At 35.8% G+C, this 22,341-nt stretch overlaps 1 protein-coding gene across 1 annotated transcript; it reads right to left on the minus strand.

The window, feature by feature from the left end:
• Positions 1-1,324: 1,324 nt before the first annotated feature.
• On the minus strand, positions 1,325-21,162 carry znf507 (zinc finger protein 507). Its single transcript, XM_067437607.1, has 7 exons — positions 21,001-21,162; positions 13,589-15,750; positions 11,781-11,898; positions 11,162-11,273; positions 10,395-10,499; positions 10,175-10,309; positions 1,325-7,486 (listed from the first exon to the last, which is right to left on the minus strand). Exons 2-7 carry the CDS (start codon positions 15,746-15,748, stop codon positions 7,114-7,116), a joined length of 3,003 nt encoding a protein of 1,000 aa, XP_067293708.1. The 5' UTR covers positions 15,749-15,750; positions 21,001-21,162; the 3' UTR covers positions 1,325-7,113.
• Positions 21,163-22,341: the final 1,179 nt, after the last annotated feature.

Below are 22,341 nucleotides of genomic sequence, written 5' to 3' on the forward strand. Positions count from 1 at the left end.
ATTGTATTTGTATAATTAGTTGAATAACTTTGATCATAATTGTAGTGTCCCCAACTGAGCAAGCCAAGCCAAAGGCGACAGTGGCAAGGAACCAATTATCATATTGTATGCTCTGCTCAATAAAAAAAGGAAAATGTCAATACAATTTCAGGGACGTAATTATAAAATTATGCTCATTTGTGCATTTAATATTGGTTTAACATATAGTAATAATTGTATAAATAATATTATAAATATTATATAAATAATATTACCACTTGCATAAGAACATTTTCACGCCTGGGGCATGTACCATTATGCTTAAACAAACTCAGGGTTACAGGACTAGTTTCGAGTTGACAAAACCAAACCAATCAATTCAGGCTTTGTTGGTCCCATGATACTGATCATCAGCTTTCTCTGTCAACTCAGGCTTTGATCCTGAGTTCAGGAGTTTAGCTGTGACATCAGTAGTGAACAGCCAATCACACGCTATAGATCAGTGGAACTGAGATTCACTTCTCACGAGAGAAGCAGAGATTCATTTCTCTCTTCTGCAGATTATTACATGATTGAAAAATATTAAGAATTTAAACAAATTTACACAGCAAGAAGAAAAGAGCTTTTTATAAAAGAGTACAACTTCAAGAAAATAGCATACATCAGTGCAAGTAAAAGTCATGAAGTTAGTTTAGTTGATATAAAGAGAGAATTAAACATTTAAACTCACATGTAGTCATTTTTATAGCTTTATTTATTTATTAATTATTTATATTTATTTTAACTAAGTGCTGGTTAACTAAAAATGATATACGTGTAAGTAACTGATTAAGGGTATAATGACACAAATATCTAAATAATTCAAAATTATTATTAATATAAATAAGCATTGTTAAAAGCCAGAAACTTTAGTCTCTAAAAACCATTTGCCATGTAGTGACCTTTAATTTGGAGTAGAAACAGGGGGAGTGACTTTATTGCATCAGAAGTGTGTAACTGCTCACAGCTGATTGGTCCAATTTGAGTTTGAGATCTCTTATCCAGGGCATAAACTGCTCCGGAGCAGGTTAGCATGGAGCGCATGTTACTCGAGATAAACCCAGCTAAAAGCCAAACCACTTTAATGGTACCTAAAACCCAGGATTATTGGCACAAAGCTGGCTAGCCAGCTAAATCGGCTTCAATTGTACAGGCCCTAGTTTTTGCCTGAATTGTTTGTCACATTTAATGTAGGATGAATTTCAGGACAAAATGTGCATTTTGTTTAATGTAGCTGATAGTTCGAGTTTTTTGGATAGAGCATTGCTTTTGCTAACACTGAAGACCAAATAAAGACACATTCAGATGACTGTTGTTCACATTCTTTATAACCAAAAATACACTGGCAAAAATCATAACATTACAGTTTCAAAAGCACAAATAAATAATTGTGAACGGAACACTAATATCAAAAAAGGGCCCTTTTGGACCTCTGTGCTTAAAAAGGAAAACAGCACTGAGAGGCCTTTAGACTGTTAAATTGAGAAGGTTTATTTGTTTGATTTTTCTCACCTTTGGCATGAAAGCATGTAACACAATGTGCTTGTTTGTAGTTTCGAATGCCAACCGCTCCCTTACACATAGTAAAGACCCCTTGTTGATGCAGTTTGGCGAGTCAAAGGTCCTTTTTGATTCAGTTGCTTTCCTTTTGATTCTTTTCTTTCTGTAGTGTTTATACAAGTTTTAAAAAATAGAATTCCTCTAAAAAAATGTCAGTTTTCTACAGTGTGTATGTATGTATGTATGTATTTATATACACACATATACACACACGCACACACAAACATACAAGTCACATACAAAACCGCTTTACAGTACCATGTGACCGAATACAATACACAAATTTGAGGGCACATTATACAAACTCCAAGATGCCAACGCACTTGGTATACTCGTCTTAAGATTTATGGTATATTTCTGAACTTGACTGAAGCTCCAATAAATATGAGGTTGTTGAAATGGAAGGCACACTTGTGGCTGAGAGGCTGTCCTAATGATTACCAAATCTTGTGAAACAAGTAACGCAGATGCTGATTATTTGAAACCTATTGTATATCTTTAGAAAAAAATACATTACAGATGTATTGCAATTGTTCTAGGAAGAAATGTGAGAAACAACGGCTAGGATTCCAAATAAAGAAGATTGTTGGAATACAATGTGTACAGGTTATCTGGCAGTTCCTGCTCACAGACAGAGAAAAGAAAATGGATAATACCATTACATCAGCAGAGTGATACAGGAAATGAAACGCGGCTGGAAAACAACATGAATTTTCTAGGAAGTTCAGTATCTCTTTGATAACATTACTTGAAAACCAAGTGTGCATTGTGCGCACAAACTATAAGACACATCCTCTGAAACAAATACACAACAGATGTTAATGTGGCAACATTGAATTAAAGTGAAAAAGCAATTTCAATAAAGGTGAATGTTTCCTATCTATTTTAATTATGATGCATATGCTAACGATTTGTATGCAGACCAAGTTACTATTTATGTGACACTTGCATTTTGAATTGTAAATTAGTACATTAAGTTCAGATCGTAATAATCCTGTATGTAAATTCCTATTATTTAATTCCTAAGAGTTAATTTCTCTGATACACTGGGCAGTGTGAAGCCTGCATGAATTATGGATGCCCTTTTAATCATGCTAATTTTGCATTTTAGACTGTTGACATACAAACATTAAATGTATGCAAATCATTCCTTGGAAAATATGCTCCATATAAAGTCACACTGAGGGACCTCAAATCAAAGATCAAAGCCAAGGGCAAAAAAGCAGGGGACAAAAAGTAGTAAATCTGAGGTAGTGATGAAGAAAAAAATCTCAACTACTAGGGTTGCACAGTATACCGGTGCTATGGTCGCATCACGATGCCCAAGCCTCAAAATACTGCCGGTGTTCCAACATAGTGTGATGCACTTGAGCTGAATTGAGTTGTGCAGTAGCACCCATGGCTCATATTCAGTATTGGCATGTATTTTACTTCAGGGCATCTAACGGCTAAAAACCGTCCTTCAGAAGCATTAATACGCCAAAAAAATAATAATAATTAGCCATGTGAAATAAAACAACGTGAAAGCAATCCGCACAAGCACCTCACGTGGCACGTTTGATGGACTTTAGGCTATGTTCGGACTGCAGGTAAAACTGGGCCAAATCCATTTGTTGCTATTATGTGACTGATCTTTTTTCTTCTCTTTTTCTCATAATACTGTGAACAGCACAAACCACATGTAATCTGATCTTTTTTATTCTGATTTGGGCCACTTTCCTATGTGGTACTAAATCAAAACAAACAGGTTAGATGTTTTGCAATGCGACTTCAGTCTGAACCATATCAGAATTCATGGTTGGGGAATGTTGATCCTGGAGGGCCAGTGTCCCGCAGAGTTCAGCTCCAACCCTAATCAAACACACCTGAAGCTAATCAAGGTCTTCAAGATTACTAAAGTTGCAGGCAGGTGAGTGTTTGCAAACTCTGCAAGAGAGTGGCCCTCCAGGATCAACATTTCCCACCTCTGCTATAGATCAACATTCGTCTCAATTCTGCACTGATGGGAGTCCCACCAAAGATTTGACATACTTGTAGTCCTTTGGTCACTCTGTGAATATGGAATACAGCAGCGAAGTTACGGCAGACCGTAACCAGTTCACATTTGAATCTGATATTGCCTGCAGTAAGAACGTAGAATTTCTGGGCTTGTTTGAAATGCACACTCTCATTACTGATGATATCCACCTTTTTCCTAACAAGCCTACTGCCTTTTGAATTATGGGTGATACTTCTGGTTGGGGAACTTCCATTCAAAAAGACTAAAACAAATAATTTACAAATACTCATTATCCATCAGTTTAACTGAATGAGCTATAAAATGTCCTTCTAGTTTAATGTTCAGACGTCATGAGAATAGCGCAACGCTTGGTATTTTATTTAGTGCTGTCAATGTAAACGCATGCCTTTTTTTTCAGTTTAAAGCCTTGTGCACACCGGGATGATTATCGCACACTTGTCCCCAGGATTTCTCAAGATGTGTTTCGTCACGTCTTTGTATTTATACACATGCGATTTTCACTGCCGATATGTGCCAAGTGAACATGCAAATTCACTCCCTGACAGTAGATGGTGCTGTTGTTTTGATTGCAGGATCAAATAGGATTCGATTTAAACTCACCATCAAATCTAGACTGGGTAAACCCAGCCTGATCTGCCGGCGATTTGATTTCCACCAGCAACTCAGTCTGGAAACATGTACATTAATTTATACTGCTTCTGTTACACTTTTGCAGGAACCAATCACAGACTGGCTTATCCACCTGGTGCGCTATTGGCGGGTTTAACGCGATGACTGACAGAGAAGCGATGGGTCATTGCCCGTTAATCACGCCTTGAGGTCTGACTGGTTGAAGGACTAACCAATTGCATACGGAGTCATTTGAATAATGCTAGTTTATCACACCTCTTGTGCTGAAGAAAATACAGAGCAGACTCCCCAGACCAATGTTCAATCTTAAATTGAGCTTGGTCTGATGATAGGCAGACAACATCAAATCACATTAGATCTGCAATTCCTCTCCATAATTCCATTTTATTGAGTTTTTTGTGGTCGATATGGTGTTTATCATAAATTTGTGTTCAGACACCAGAGACCAGCAGTTCTACATTCATCTTGCCACGTTGCATCTTCGTCTACCTACTTCTTCTTCATTATCATCTTCTAAGGTATCAATGTGTGCTCAGTAAGACCGTTTTTGTGCTTGAGTGCCAACAAGTCGTGTTTTACTGTAACTTCAGCAGCTCCAGGCACATGAACAATCTCATGAAATCTCATTAGTCGGCCAGTTTTTAACATGCCACGTCAAACCAGAAAAATGAACCTGAGGTGTAAAAAAAGAAAAGAAAAAAGAGAGACTTATGCCTGCCACTTTGTACGTCATTGTGCGCACTCACATTAGTGGCCTTTGTTTAGTCATGAAACGTCGGCAAAAAGCACATGCGATAATCGTCCCGGTGTGAACAAGCCTTAACGCAATAAATTAATGCAATTAACACAAGTTTTTTTCTGTCATTCTTTGGCTTATTCATGCAAATGCTTTTAAACATTTTTTTTAAACAAATATATATTATGTATTAGCCTTAAAATCTAGACGCACCCTAGCGGTAGCAAATTTAATCTGCCCGCGAGGGTCGTCTAGCAACTCTCAATACCCTTCTGAGCTGTAATTCGCCTAACTCTTGCCAGGCCAATCACATCGTGTATAGAGTCGGTGGGCGGGGCCATATTGACGACGGCCGAGTTGCATTTGCGTGCTTCGAGTAAACACAGAAACTGGCGAATGGCGGTCTTTCAAATCAGCTTTGACCACGACTCTGGAAGACTTGGAGTTAAGCTTTTCTCTGAGAAAAGAACAAATAACGGCACTGAAGTCATTCTTGAAAAGGGAAGATGTGTTCGGAGTTTTGCCGACCGGATACGGCGTATGTTTAATCTATCAACAAGCTCTGTTTCACCTTCGTTGCTCTGGTTGGTTGTAGCGCTATCCTATCGCGTGCAGAGGGAGTTTGAAAGACAACCGTTTATCCCGCCCTCGGATTGAGTCCTGTCAATGGTGAGTTTCCAGACCAAACATCTTGATGTGGGTCTGGCTTGTCAGGCTAATTATGTATAGCAATGGAAGAACAATGTCATCTATTTGTGACCAGGTATTTTTCTTGTTTTCTTTTTTTTAATTAAAGCAAATTTCACTGATTGTTTACAATTTAACACCCATAATGCGCGAAAACGGCCAAGAGGTGTAGTAAAAAGGTGGATAACTTTTAAGTAAACTTCAAAATTCAAGCTTTGGCTTTATAAAAGTCTCCCTTGAGTTTCTGTAAAAACTGCACTGCAATGCTGTGTGAAAGTGAAAAAAAAACATGTTCAAAACTATATTATACTAACGATATTACATTATTAATAAGAATAATCAGTATATTATGACAATGACTTTGTGTGAACTGTTATCAATACAACAGAACAGCCTCTGCAATAACGACGGATTCACACAATAATAGAGAGAACGTGGTACTACTTGACATCGTGATCCCACGATAGCCAGATATAGCTGGTATTGTGACAACCCAATAACCCTACTACTACTTTTTCTGGATAGATCTCATTTTAAACCCATGACCAAGTTATGAATTGTATTTTTTTTTTTTTACCATCACAGTAGAAGAAGGGAAAAAAAAAATAAGCGAAGCGGAAAAAAACTATAAATACAATAACCTACTCATAAAAAATTGAAGGATATATAAGAGTGAGACATGTCTTCAAGTTTTGGCATTTTAACTTTGCAATAGCTTGATATGGATATGTGTACAATAATAATAACAATAATCTATACATATTTGTAGTTATATTCTGCTGCAAGTCTCTAATAGTTAATTTTTAAATGGGGGCCAATTTTATATGCCTCTTGTTTTAATGAGAACATTTAAATTCATTATATAAGATACATTCCCAAAGATGACTTCTTTCACTCATTTCTGAGCGCAAGACCAATAGCACCAAAAAAAGAGACCATAACTAGAAACAAATTTTCTAATTTGTATGAACATAACGGAGGGGAACATGCATATAAAATAAATTAGTTTGATAAATATCAATGCAAACACTGACACATAGACAGCAAGAAAGAAATCTGTCTCTCTATACTCAAATACAGCATGACAAATGCTGCCTTAAAGGTAAACGTACATAAGAAATATAGATATAAATAATATTACAGTGAACAAGAGAAGCTGCCTCATTTTCATCATGTGTGGATTCTACAATGTATGTTCTGAACAGATGAGGTATACAATGCCTTTGAAATTCGTCACTTGCATAACTCGCAACAAAAGTTACTTTCCTCTGCTGAATTAGTAAATTACATTTCATTTGATACCTAGTTGACTGCACTTTGCTGAAATCACGTCCATGGTCAATAACAGTAACGGAACCTAACTGTGACATCAATACAAAGGTAGAGTGATAGAAAACAAAAGAAAGTTCTGAAATTGTGCATGGTGCTTGTCCATTCAAAAATGATACAAGAACAGTATGTGTCACTGGCTGCTACTGGTCTCTGTGGGCTGGTTTCCCTGCTGCTCCTTGCTCAGTATGATGCTGATCAGATCTCCCTCATGCTGCTTCATGTGCTCCATCAGCTGCTCTTTACTGGTGGACTCAAAGCCACAGATACAGCAGCAAAAGAGCAGCATACAGTATTCCATACCTGCCCGCGTCTGCCCCGAGCCGCTCCGCCACGCTACAGCCTCGCCGGCCTGCTCCCTGGTGGACAATGTCCTCATGGGGTTGCCTTCTTGCCCACCTGAAGCAGAAGCCAACTCAGGTGACTGTTTGTCTTTTCTAGTCAAGACAATATATGGACGCTCCATTCTAGTCTCAGGTGTTGAATTCAGAGGCGTCGTAGGAGATCTTAAAACCAGGAAACAAACCAAAAAAATATGAAATGTCGTTAGTAAGGCCGTTACATCACTACAAGGCCACACTGTAAAAAAGAATCCTAATTTTATGGAAAATAACAATTGAAAATAAAAATTTTACAGTATTTTCTTGTAACGTTGAATTACGTTTATAACTATGTAAAATTCCAAACATTATCTGAAAATAAACAATTTTACTGTTATTTTAGGGATTATATCATTCATGACAAATTACAGTAATTCTCATTTTTTATACAGGAAAATCACTATTTATACAGTATTTTACTTATTTCATAAATAACATACAAATTCATGTAAAATTACAGACAATATCTGTAAATTAATAACAACCATTATTTTAAGGATTTTATCATTAATGACAAATTACAGTAATTCTCTTTTTTATACAGGGAATTACTGTATTATTTATACAGTATTTTTCGGTTTTCATAAATTACATACAAATTAATGTAAAATTACAAACAATATCTGTAAATAAAAAATGTACTGTTATTTTAGGGATTATATCATTAATGACAAATTACAGTAATTCTAATTTTTTTATACAGGAAAATCACTATTATTTATACAGTATTTTTCTGTTTTCATAAATTACATACAAATTAATGTAAAATTACAAAAAATATTTGTAAATAAAAAAATTGACTGTTATTTTACGAATTATATCATCAATGACAAATTACAGTAATTCTATTTTTTTTATACAGGGAAATTACTGCATTATTTATACAGTATTTTTTCTGTTTTCTTAAATTACATACAAATGTATGTAAAATAATCTGTAATAAAATCTTGACTTTTATTACTGAGGAATTGTTTGTGAAGAATTTGTTTACATAAATGTACATCTGAATAATACAAGTTTTAGAATAAATAGTGAAAGTGACAATCTTGTCAGTTTTGTATTTTTTTCAGTTTGAAATTGAGAATATTTCATTCACCTTTAAAAATTTGATGAAACTGTTCAACTGTTATCTGTATTTTAAATATTAAATGTATTATATTGTATTGTTGTAAGACTGCATGTTGTCTTCCAAAATAAAACTGTAAATTTACAATCTTGAGCATGCTTTAACACATTATTGAATGTTTTCTTATTGCAATAATCTGTAAAATAACTGTTATTCTGCAGAATTTTTGTACTGTCACTTTATTGAGGGTGTTTGATCATTATAATCTAGGTAAAATCTGTAAAAGAACAGTTTTACACAAAAAAAAATCATAAAAAAGGTAAAATGACTGGCAGCTATGGCTGCCAAACAAAAACCATAAAATTAAAGTAAAACATCTTAATTTAAACAAAGAAAATCTGTAGAATAACAGTTTAAAACTGTATTAAAAAATGGTTAAAAAATAAATAAAAATAATGGTAAATGACCGGCAGCTACGGCTGCCAAACAAAAACTGTAAAATGAAAGTAAAATATCTGAATTTAAACAAGGACAAATCTGTAAAATAACAGTGTTTTCACTAAAACTTTTAATGTAAATTTCTGTAAAATTATTGTTTTTGCACTTTATTTGAATTAAGATATTTTACTTTAATTTTATGGTTTTTGTTTGGCAGCCGTAGCTGCCAGTCATTTACCGTCTTTTTACGATTTTTTTTTTTACAGTACGTGCCATTTAATTACTTCCACCATCTTGCGTATGAGAGCTTTAAGACAGGTAGGTTTTAAAGCACAGCTCTCAGATTTAAACTTCAGAAGCAAAAAAAGTTTGGCGAGTTTAATTTAGTTCTGTGAATCAGTTTCAAACTGTCCATTTCAATTCAATTATTCAAAACTCAGATTAAAGATTCAAAACATGTTTTTCATGCCAGTACTACTAAAAATGTTTAGAGGTTGCACTGGTGCAACTACAAAGTCGCTCAACTCTCTTAAATTATGAACTGCCAATTATGCTGCGTATGAGAAACATAAAACAGCAAAGCTCCAAAAGCAGAAAGAAATGGTGCTACTCATTTGAAACGCACTGACCATTTATCAGCTCGGCCAAATCAATATCGCAGGACAAGATAAGAGCAGGAGTGTACACACGGACCAATCACAATACCATTATTAAAGTTAGAGCACTTTTCGATCCACAAATCACCAACTTTTACCATGGATTTACTGTATTAACACTAACTGTAACCATGGTATTTTTAAATGTTATTATATTAATCATTAATTAATTAGTCATGAATAATGTATAAAAATGCATTATAGGAATAATGGAATTATTATTATTTTTAGACCACAAACCTAAATTTGTTAAATATAATTTTCCTTGTTATTTGTTTATTTGTATTGCCATATCAGCATATGTGGCTATTTTCATGGCAATATACACAAAATATGTTTTATAGACGGGGTGTTTGACAGAAATTACATGTTCGGCATTTTGTGTAAACCTGATCGTGTTTTTCGACAATTTTTTATTTATGATTGGATTAACTTCATATAACTTATTATTAATTCACACACACATACATACATACATACATGCACAAGTGTAATTCCCTATGAATTTCAGAGCAAACACATAAATATTAAGATATCAAATATTGTCTAAAACTGTTTTTTTTTAAAGCTAAATCAAGCCTTAGTCTAAAGTAAACAACAACAAGAACAACAAAATTCACACAAAACGATCTATATTAAAAAGGTCTTTCCTACCGGCTACTCTGAGAAATGGCTTCATTGATGGCTTTGTTGACTTGCTCATAGTTGTAATTCTGATCGCCAGCATGTTTCCACATGTGGGATTTGAGAGATGGTGGGTGGCTGCACACGTACCCACACAGCGAGCATCTGTAATGCAGAATAAAGATCATCACCCATCTCTACCTACAGTCAAGTTCTGTACACCAGCTCTTTCAAAGTGTTTGCTTCTCACCTGTACTGCTCCAGCAGCTGCATGGCTTGGTGTTCCTGTGGATGTCTTTTCATGTGGCTCTTCAGGCTATTCATATTAGTTGTGGCGAAATCACAGCTGCAGCACCTACAGGGGTCATTTGGCACAGGATGAACAATTTAAGCAGCACAAGAAAAGAGACCTTCTGGAGCGCCTGTCAAGTGGGGTCAGCCGTTGTGTTCTGCACAGTAATTTGCGTTTTGTGTATGCGGCTGTGTGTTTGAACGCTTAAAGGACTTCGTTTGAAGACCATTGAAAGTGCATTTGTAGAGAGGCTGCTTGCGGCAAATGCAATACATCGCAGACCTTGAATGGATCCTGCAGCTGTGTTAAAAGGACCTTCTCTCTCAGAAGCTGTTTGAAATGATCATGGGATGAGCAGAACTGAAGCAAGACATGTCAGCATACACAAAGAGACCATAAAGGGACCTTGAGGTGTTTATGTGAGCTTGCATGTGATCAGGTTTATGTATGTGCGCTTGCATTAAAGCGAACATAGTTCTTGTATGTTTTCAGCATAATGCCTTTAAACAATGAGTGCAGGCAGCAAAGACTTATCCTGAGCACCACTGCACCCTTGTGGTGATAACTGGTAATGCTTTCATTTCCAGCCAAAGACATCTGATGCTTTCTGATGTGTTCTCCTTTTGTAATGTATTATTTACATTATATAAATGTGTAAAAATGTGATAAATGTGTATTTCTAAACATTTATCCTTATAGACAATGACAATGGGTGAAAAACAAACCTGTATGGTTTATCAGAGTTGTGGATTCGTCTGTGGTTGCGCACCCCAACATACGTGGAGCTGGTGTAGTCGCACACGTCGCATTTGAAAATGCTTTGCTCGCCGACCGAATCTGAGCAAGAAAGAGAAATACACACACATATTTTAAAAAGTCTCCAAGTTTTCAAGTCTCAAAAACCCACAAGTACCACGAGTTGATGGAAAAGGGGTAAATGATAATCACTCATTATTTGTAATTTTACATTTTGCACATGCATGTTGTGTTACATATATTATATTGTACATTTTATTTTTAATTAAAATGTCAACTCGAGCTACAAGTAAAAAAAAAAAAAGGATGCATGCCAGAATTCTCCAATCATTTCAACTATTTAATTCCCACCCCTCCACAAATGACTGCAAGTTTGCATTCATTTTTTTTTGAGTGCAACATTCACATCTCGAAATCCATTCAATGACCAATAGATGAAACCAAGCCAGCCTACTTTTTTTTGTAATTTGTTACTCAGTATGTCATAATATAGAAAGAAAAAAAGCATCTGTACTTTTATAAGGACTATACTCAGTTGTGAACAATTTTTGTTTTGTTGTGTGGTGCTGAAGGTCATTTCATTCTCACGCTCATCAGACATCTTGGTTGATTCTTCAGCGATTGCTGTGCTTTCAGTGACGTGGGTCTGTGTGTTGCTGATGTCGTCTATCCCATGCCCATCTCGCTCGTGGTTCCTCAGCTGACTCTGAATAAGGTATTTATAAAACCATCATCAGTGCTTCATAAGGAGGACGTTTATTAATAAAGCAGCAGTGGAAGGGAGAGCAGTGCACTCCAATATTAGAAAGCCATTATGCCAATCTACATGGACTAAAATTAATACTTGCTCCCCACTCAGAACAGTTGAGACCTGCTTAAATGTATATTGCCTAGCAGGAAATGCATAGATAATTCAATACAAGCTGAAAACAAGAAGATTATGTTTGTAGTCTATTTTAAGATGTCAATTCAAAATGGAAACCAACATAAACAGTAAATGGGAATTTGCTTTTGATCTATTACTATAATCAAACAAATTTGTTTCTCAAAAGAATACCACCTATAAAATAGTACTTCAAGCATTCAGTCCTGTTAAATAATTATGGTCACATGTTGTTTCAAACCTGTATGCTTGCATTTCTTCTCTGCAACACAAAAGATGATATTTTGGAAGATTTAAAAAAAAAAAATCTTCCAAAATATCATTCATATATATATATATATATATATATATATATATATATATATATATATATATATATATATATATATATATATAGGTAGTTTTTGTAGCATTTAAGTTTATGTAGGATTAAGGGATGTAGAATAAGGTCATGCAGAATAAGGCATTAATATGTGCTTTATAAGTTCTAATAAACAGCCAGTGTTTGTGTCAGTGTTTATATGTGTGTGCGTGTGTATGTATATTTATATATATATATATATATATATATATATATATATATATATATATACATACATATACATATACAGCTGTTGCTTTTACTGACCCAAACACACCCCAGGTTGGACTCAAATAATATAGTATATAGGGTAACACTTTATTTTAAGGTTCAGTTATTAACTATTAACTAGTTGCTTATTAGCATGCATATTACTAGGATATTGGCTGTTTATTAGAACTTATAAAGCACATATTAATGCCTTATTCTGCATGACCTTATTCTACATCCGTTAAAGCTATACTGTGATATTTTCCCCCATCTAGCGGTGAAAAGGTATATGACCATCCAGTGAATATTAGTTTCAGTTCCTCTCAATTCCGATTTCATTTTAACTCCTACGGTGGCCGATTTAGTCCAAGATTAACATAGCAATCCCCCTCTTCACATTCGACAGGGTGCCATCGAGTGTTGAAACCCGAAAGGGTTGATTTTATGGGTAAGTCCCTATTTGGCTAATGTACTTTCAAGATGGAGGGCCAACATGGCGATTTTCAATAGCATATTATAAACTTACGAGAATACTTTATTACGTGAAAGAAGTAAACATACATTAATGAGCACATATATTTTTTAAAGAACTAAGTGTTTTTAGCTAAGAATAAACTAAAAAAGTTACACAGTGTAGCTTTAATCCTACCTAATACCTAAACTTAAATGTTACAAAAACTACCTTACTAACTATTAATAAGCAGTAAATTAGGAGTTTATTGAGGCAAAAGTTGTAGTTTATAGTGAATATGTGTTCCCCATACTAATGTGTTACCGCATATAGTATACAATATATTATAATATGAACACGAATTAAGTGAATCAAATGTTTTAATAACAATAACATACGTCCAACACTGTTCTTTACTTTAAAAGGCACATTGGAATAAAGTAACTTTTGTAATGGTTATTTTCACCAGACAGGTTTGTTTCTCTCCTCACCTTGTAGTAAAACCTCTCTGTGCATTGTTTGCAGCTGTACATGCGGGGCTTGAAGTGGTGGATCATATGACGCTCCAGGTCCTTGCTGTCACAGGCTATATGCTCACAGATAGGGCACTGGTAGGGCTCTCTCTGTCTATGCACACGTAGGTGCTGCTTGATGTAGCCCTTGTTTCCACTGCTGTACAGGCACAGTCGACAGCGGTAGGGCCTCTCGCTCCCAGCTATATATTCCACTAGACCGTCTGTAGAGGAAACTTCACCAGGCACAGAAACACCCCCAGGAACTCCACCTGAATGTTGGCTTTGGGCATTGTCCTGCAACTCCTTTAGAATGTCTTCATCTGAAGTGTTTTGGTCAGAACGCTCTTGCAGTCGCTCAATGACTGTCAAAAGAGACATGCTAATGCCGGCTTTGGAGGGACCCTCGACCAGTACATCTCGAGAATCTTTTGAACTCTGGAGGCCAAGGTTTAGCAGAGCAGCTGGCTCTCCAATGGCACCGGTAAGCTCTCCTGAGGACACCTTAGGGTTGGCAGTGTCAGCAATCTCTAGAATTTTCTGGCCTGTGTCAGGGCTTTGCATATTCAGGTCATGAATACCTTTCACAGTAGTTTTGCTAAGCTCAGGGGCCCTCATGGGCATGGCCACCAGTACCTCGGCTGCTAAAGAATGCAGCCGAAGTGACTCTGAGTAAGTCCTTCTCCGAACTGGTGGCACATTTTCATCTGAGGGAGATCTCGAAGACACCGTCTCCTCCTCCTGTTGTTGATCTTCTCCATTCCAGGTGATCACAACCTCCTCCTTTTGTTTATAGTATACAGGGTGATGTTGGCTCTCTAACTCTGGTTCCTCAGAGGCAAGAAGGGTTTTGTCTCCTCCTACCTCTGGGCTGAGGAGCAAAGGTTTGCTTGACACCGGTTCCTCAGCACAAGGAAGACGTTCCACAATGACGTTGACGTGGCCGGCACTGTTGCCGCTGCAGCTGATAATCTTCTGCGCAGAGGACAGGAGGCTGTCTGAGCTTGCCTGTTGACTCTCAGTCTCCAACTCCAGCTCCATTTGGGCTTCTGGTGTCACCTGGACCTCCACCAAGGGCTCATCTGGGTCTTTAATAGAAAAAATGTGACTAATCACTGGCAATTTGCTCTCCACTGTTTTCAAAGGTGTCGTCTCCCCATGAGACTTGGCTTTTTGTGAGGCACACAGATCTAGCTGGAGGCTGGAGGTGCCATGCATCGTCTGCGGTTTTCCTCCAACTGCAGCAAGCACTACAATGGTATCCTCTTTACCTGCTGGAACTGAAGGAGGACTGGACCTTTGTAAAATATCAGGACAGTCTGTCTCGTCTTCAAATATTGGGTATGAGCAGTCAACCAGACCAGCGTGTTTCCATGCATGGGTCTTCAAATTGCGCTGCTGCCTACATTCATAATTGCAGATAAGACAACAGTACCTACCCTGCTCATATCTGTACCATTTCTTCGACGTAGATGTCTTCTCTGATTCCAAGTTGCTTGCCTTCAAAACTTCCATCCTTTGGTGAACATTCCTTGCCAACACTGTGCCCTGCTCATCTAGGATGCGTCTGGCATGATCGCCCTCCTCCAGGTGGAGTCTTACATGTGCCACCAGCTCCTCTTGAAGGTTTGAAGTGAACTGGCATTCTGAGCACATGAGGATGAGCTCACTGTGCTGCTCGTCATGCTGCAGCAGATGCTCTTTCAACAGCTCCAATGTAGGAGAGATAAATCGGCACATACTGCACTGGTAACATGTAACTGTCCGAGTGCCCTGACTTGAAGGTTCCTGTTTGAACTCGTGCCCAAGCAAGCTGCTGGGTACTGAGCGCTTTTCCCGTTGCTCTCTGAGTCTCTTACAAGGTGTGGCCCCTTCAGTGCAGTCACTGCTGTCTGGAACTGGTACCGATGCACAGGTCATCAAGGGTCTCTTTTTCCCAGAGACAGTGCATCTTCTGGGCCTCTTCTCCACAATCTTGCTGAGCTTCTCAATGACCTGGATAAGAGAGTCAGCAGCCTGCTTTTGCTGCTGTCTTTGCTGGTCCTCTCCATCATGAAGTCGTCTGTCTGGAATGAAGACTGTATCCTGCTGGCCTCTAGAGTGAGGTACTATGACAGCCACACCACTGCTGTCATCCATTCCTAAAAAGTAAAAAAAAACAAAATATGAATGAAACAGCAACTTTCAACTGAATAAAAGTTCAGAAATGCGGCATTGGAGAATGTTTTAAGCAGTGGTGGACAGCAACAAAGTATTTTTTTATTTTGGTAAACATTTATTTCACTGCATTCCAAAGCATAATATAGTGCTTTGGTCATACTTTAGATTAGGGTCCAAATCTCACTAAAAACTAACTATTAGCTATGACTTTTGCCTCAATAATCCCCTAATTACAGATTATTAATAGTTAGTACTCTTAGAAGAAAAGGTTCTATAAGCGCTACGTTGAACCCTTAAAAGGTTACATATAGAAGTATAGTTGAGTATACTCTCTATACACTTTTATGCTAAAAGGGTTCTATAATGATAAAAAAAGGACCCTTTTGGCACTTAAAAACGGTTCTAAATAGAACACTGCAAAAAAATGGATTTCTTATCCAAAAAAAATGCTATGACTGTTGCCTCAATAATCAATTAATATTAATATATTAGAATAGAACCGATAGAACCTTTTCTTCTAAGAGTGAAGTTGTTAAGATTGTTCAAATATTTCCTCTAAAAAAACACGAATATTCAAACTATTCGAACATCTGGGTGCGCATTTCGTCAATGACGCGCATTACATCAATAACAGGACAAATTAATACAAAGAGACATAACTACTTGTATAGGTAGTCTATTTAAGTTTAAACATATTTGACAACGTATTACTTACACACAAAATCAAGTAAATCAACTAATGGCCAAGACCGCAGACCTCAATGTCTCTCGCCCTCAGCTCACGCTCTCTGCACATAGCGGTTTAAATGAACAAACTTTGAGTGCTGATCAAGAGTTTTGTGCAAGCTAAGATTGCGACTTTTGTCCCAAATCTAGCAGGCTTCATTCAGTGATTGAAACAAATATTATTAATATTAATTGAAGTTTTACAGCATATTGCACGCTCCGAGCAAGCTGTGCTGTGGTAAACATGGAACTTTTCCTTGACATGAAACGGTAAATAATAGAAAACAGTGGAAGTAGTGCATTTATCCTTTATTCATGCAATATCTATTCAGTCAGTACAGTAGCCTACACTTTAATAATGTTTCTGTTTAACGTTAAATAAAATGAGGCATGGTATGATAACTGTATCTTACTTGGCTTGTATACAACTTTATCTCACGGCTCAACAATTTTACCTCCTACCGACCAAAATCCAAATTACTTCCAGACATGGCTTATTAGATTTTGGAGGGTTAAAATCGCTTTCTCTTCTGCGATCAAGTTGGGCTATGCACTTTCTGCATATATGTATATTCAGAAAATCAGTAAATTATTATGCAAGGTTTTTATACACCAATGAAAACATAGTTATACATATTGTATGTTATTTCTAGAGCCTAATAAATATTTCACATTGCTCCTTTAAACATTTTGGTAATGAAATATAACGTTTTCTTATTTGAATATCAAAGTGCCTGTATAATCGTCCTTATTGTCTAGTGCTTCATAATTGATAATGATTTCAGACTGAGCTGTATCCTATTTAAGCCTAATATATCAGTATGTCCACAATATAACCAGTAGGATGGAGTATATAGAACTGCAAAATAAATAAGCATTAATCAATAAGTATTGTTTTGCTTTTTAAGCAAAAATATATTTTTTAATTAATACATTTATTGGAGTAATTTTATATTAGGGTACTGTTACTCAAGTACTTGATTTGTGTACTTTGTCCACTACTGATTTTAAGACGATTAGCTTTCTGTGTGTACAGTGGCAGAGGTCCTCCATATACATTTACAAGAATAGCCATTACGTCACATACCTATAAATATCATGCACTAGTTACTGCATAGTAATTCAGACTTTTTTTTTTTTGGATGGCAGATTAAGTGGTTTCTGAATCTGAAGCAGAAAACACTTTGCTCTGTTAAAGTTTGTTTAACTTAAAATTATAAGAATTATTTGCCATTGCACTGTAGTGTGCTTCAAGTAGAAGTAATTAATAATAATAATAATAATAATAATAATAATAATAATAATAATAATAATAATAATAATAGTTTATTAAAACAGAAATGTAAAGGTCTTCTTCATTATAACCTGCAAAAATAAAAGTTTGGTCTAGCTTGAAATTATGAATTTAAATTATATTCCTATTGAACAGCAAAAATGTATTCTTAAAATGTTTATCATACAATTTATTAAGACATTATCTTTTAAGAAATATTACACATATTTTACTACTTTGTTTTAATTTGAACAAAATTGCCAAAAATAACAGGAAAGAATTAATACATTTTTATTTGATTACACTTAAAGGGTTAGTTCACCCAAAAATGAAATTGATGTCATCAATGACTCACCCTAATGTCGTTCCACACCCGTAAGACCTCCGTTCATCATCAGAACACAGTTAAATATATTTTATATTTAGTCCGAGAGCGTTTCCAAATGTATGCACACTATACTGTCCATGTCCAGAAAGGGAATAAAAACATCATCAAAGTAGTCCATATGTGACATCAGTTGGTTAAGTAGAATCTCTTGAAGCATCAAAAATACATTTTGGTCCAAAAATCACAAAAACTACGACTTTATTCAGCATTGTCTTCTCTTCTGTTTGTGTTCAAACCTCAAATAAAGATTCAAACAGTTGTGAATCAGTGAATCGATCAATGATTCGGATCGCGTGTCAAACCGCTGAAATGACCTGACACTGGCGATCTTAATCATTGATCGATTCACTGATTCATAACCATTTGAATCTTTATTTGAGGATTGAACACAAACAAGGAAGAGAAGACAATGTTGAATAAAGTAGTAGTTTTTGTGATTTTTGGACCAAAATGTATTTTTGATGCTTCAAGAGATTCTAATTAACCCACTGATGTCACATATGGACTACTTTGATGATGTTTCTATTCCCTTTCTGGACATGGACAGTATAGTGTGCATACACTTGGATACGCTCTCGGACTAAATATAAAATATCTTAAACTGTGTTCTGAAGAAAGAACGGAGGTCTTGCGACATTAGGGTGAGTCATTAATGACATCAGTTTCATTTTTGGGTGAACTAACCCTTCAAGTAATCAAATAATACACTTAGGTTTAATTAAATTGTTAGTTTTCTAATTTATTTTTTGATTGATGAAGTAAATTTGTATTTGACATTACAATGTTTTTTATATTCTATGTAGTATGCACTCATGACAGTAAACTATGGCATTCTAAACTTATATGAAGGTCTAGTCATGAAAAGAACAAAATACAGTGATGTACATTGAAAATGAAACCGCCAGAATCTTTAAAAAATACTGATACAGATTTTTGGTCATACCACCAAGCACTACCTGTCAAAGTTAGTGATAATGGCCGGCATACTATACAATATCATATGTGTATTACAGTATGATTACATTTACATAATTGTATTAGTTTCACAAATGAGTGTATTATGTTATGCTATTATTATGCTAATTAGTTTAGTTTATTGATTTATAAAGCACATTTAAAACATCAAAACTAATCAAATTTAATTTGTTTTGATCAAAACAAATCAAAACTAAATTACACATTAGATATAAACATTGAGAGCACATGGGAAAATATTTACACCATCAGTTAAAACATAAATATAAATGAGTTGTTAAGGATGCTTTAAAAGTAGCAAGTTAGCAACAGAGGGAGAAAATCTAATATTAAGAGAAAGACAGTCCCAGAGTCGAGAAGCCGCAACAGAGAACTTGTTGTACATAACACATTGTACATAACAAGAAGATCACTAATATACTGAGGTGCAAGCAGGGCTTTAAAAACAAAAAGCTACTTTTTTAAATCAATTTGGGACCTAACCGTTAGCCAATGGAGTGAGGCTAGCACAGGAGTGATGTGCTGATGCTTTTTAGGGACAGTCAGTAGTCTGGCTGCTGCATTCTGAACCATTTGCAAACCATTTACAACTGAATAAGGCAAACCCAGGTCATCGAATTACAGTAGTCCAACTTTGAGGTGATAAATGCATGAAGGACAGTTTCAAGGTCTCTCTTTGATAGCATCATCTTAATTTTAGGAACAGATCGAAGTTGAAAGAAACTGCTTTTTACCATAGCGCTAATCTGCTTATCAAAACTCAGGCTGGAATCGAAAATGAATGGGTGTACGTGTACCCATTAAGCCCATGTACCTTTTAATTAAACCCAGTTTCAAGTAAAATAAAAAAAGGAACCTTAAATCAACATTTCTGCAATTGGACAGCCATTTCTTAGGTAAGTGCATTGACATTTTGTTAAATAAGGGATTTTTACTTTCTTTTATTTATTTTTGTGAATGAACAAATAGCACTTTTATAATTTTTCTTTAAATGGAAAGATGAGTTTAACCATTAGTGAAAAAGGCTATGCAGTCAATATATGCCCCCTCTCAATACACTCTTCATGGCCATTAAATATATGCAGTAATAGTTTACAGCTATGCACCAGTACTATGGTGTTTATACAATTAATATTGTTTGCAATAATGACAGACATCGCTTTTGGAATATTTTGATACCCGAGTGACCTAATCTAAAAGTGAATTTTTCACTTTCTTCAACTTTTAAGACATTTCCTTATAGCACTTCTGCATTTTGACCTAGTTAAAAGGAAGTAATAGAGAATTACTCTGAATCAAAACAAAGACACGTGGATTATGAACACATGTGAACAAGTAAACACATGCAATTATTCCACAGTAATTGAAAACAAGGAAAGCTTTGTATGCACCTTCTTTTTTCTTCTGTACAATAAAAGTTAAAGGGGTCCAATACAACACTGGACCTAACTTACTTTCACGGACACATTTTTCATTTTCACACATAAGTGCAGAATTGTGTATATATATATATTCAGATTATATTATAGGTTTGTAACAAGTAACAATCAAAGGCCAAAAAAATATAGTGTATGTCTATGATATGACGATTTGACGGATGTTTAAAGACACAGATACTCGACACATGCAAATCAATCTCAGTCAATCGATGTGAGATAGTTGAGCTTAAGTTTAGCAGAGAGAGTGTTTGTGTGTTTGAGAACATGGTGTCCGTGATAACCGTGGAGACGCAACGTGAGAAAGGGGCAGGACGTTTCTGACAACAGCAGCACACACATGCACTTTAACATGAGCTGTAAAAAGGAACTGTGTCGTTTAATAAACAGCTCAGAGTCATGCGACTGTCACAACCATCCGAGCGCTACTTACTGATGCGGCAGTTGTGTCTGATCTTTGGCCTCGGTGCCCGTGATGCGCTGCTTTTATTCCTGGGGTGTAAAAGTGCTTCACTCTGGACTCAAAATGGCGAGAATGGAGCGCCGATCACGTGACTCACTGTAGGTCATGTGACCGTGGAAAGTGACATCAGCTAGAAACACCTGCCACCGCTAGAAGACGACGTAGAGAAAGAACTTCTAATGACATCCTTTTTGTAATTATTTATCCCTTTACTTTATGTTCTACATGTTTTTTTCTGATGTTCTAATTTAAGATTTTGGAGGATTGCTTGCAATTTATTCTACCTAAACTGTACAACACGAGGTTGTAGTGATATTAATTATTTTCGAGATCTGCAGATTTTCAAGTGAAACGACCCAATAAGATGCTTGAAGTTGTATGCTTGTGTTTTAATTATTTCGTTTTTTTAAAATAAATATTTAATGAATATTAGATGTACATATCAAACATCTTCATTATTGATTTTAACAATGAGAACAATTATCTGTTACTATCTCTACAATTAAAAATACTAAATATATAACATTTTCACTCAAATGTTATTTGATATATGTCATAGTTTATGCACTTTTAAACATTCCTCTTTTTTAACTAACTGCTGTCTATTTTAATAGCAAACTTCTTTTTGGACCATTAGTTAATAAATCCTTCTACAGAGCTTTAGGAGCTGGGCCCTCAACACATTTAACCCAACCACTAGGTGAGAGAACAAGTCTGAATTTGCATTCCAGATTACTGAAGCTAATTGTATTCTCTGGCACTCTATAGAAGCACGATATTAATAATATTGTACCCCAAAAGTCACAATTCTTTGCCATTAAAAATTGCATTTTAGAGACGATATTGCCATGCACTTTATCAATTTTATCTAATATTTCTAATTTAACGTTGCCTGCATAGAGTAAGCTACTTGAGCAGATTTATTCAACATGCAATCAGAGAATATTATGTCATCTCTTCTATTAAAATGCTCAAAAGTGTCCCTAACAATTGCACAATGTTTTGTTCCTGAATGATTTAAGTTGTGACCCAAATGATGCAATATAGTGTCACTTACTGTATACTAGGCACTATGTAGACCCTGTCCCAAATGGCACACTTCATATGCACTTTTATAATGAATAAGTGTGCGAATTGAGACACACGTAGTGTTTTTCAACAAATTGGTCTTCAGTCCCTGAAATATCCCTATTTCTCTTTCATAAAGGTCACTTCTCACATATGTTCTCCCTCAAGATTGGTTTGCAGTAATTGATCCTGAAGGATGTGTGCTTTCACATCTCGATTTTGCCTCAACACAGACAGTTTCTT

This window comes from Pseudorasbora parva, chromosome 1 (assembly GCF_024679245.1).
Source record: "Pseudorasbora parva isolate DD20220531a chromosome 1, ASM2467924v1, whole genome shotgun sequence".
NCBI lineage: Eukaryota > Metazoa > Chordata > Actinopteri > Cypriniformes > Gobionidae > Pseudorasbora > Pseudorasbora parva.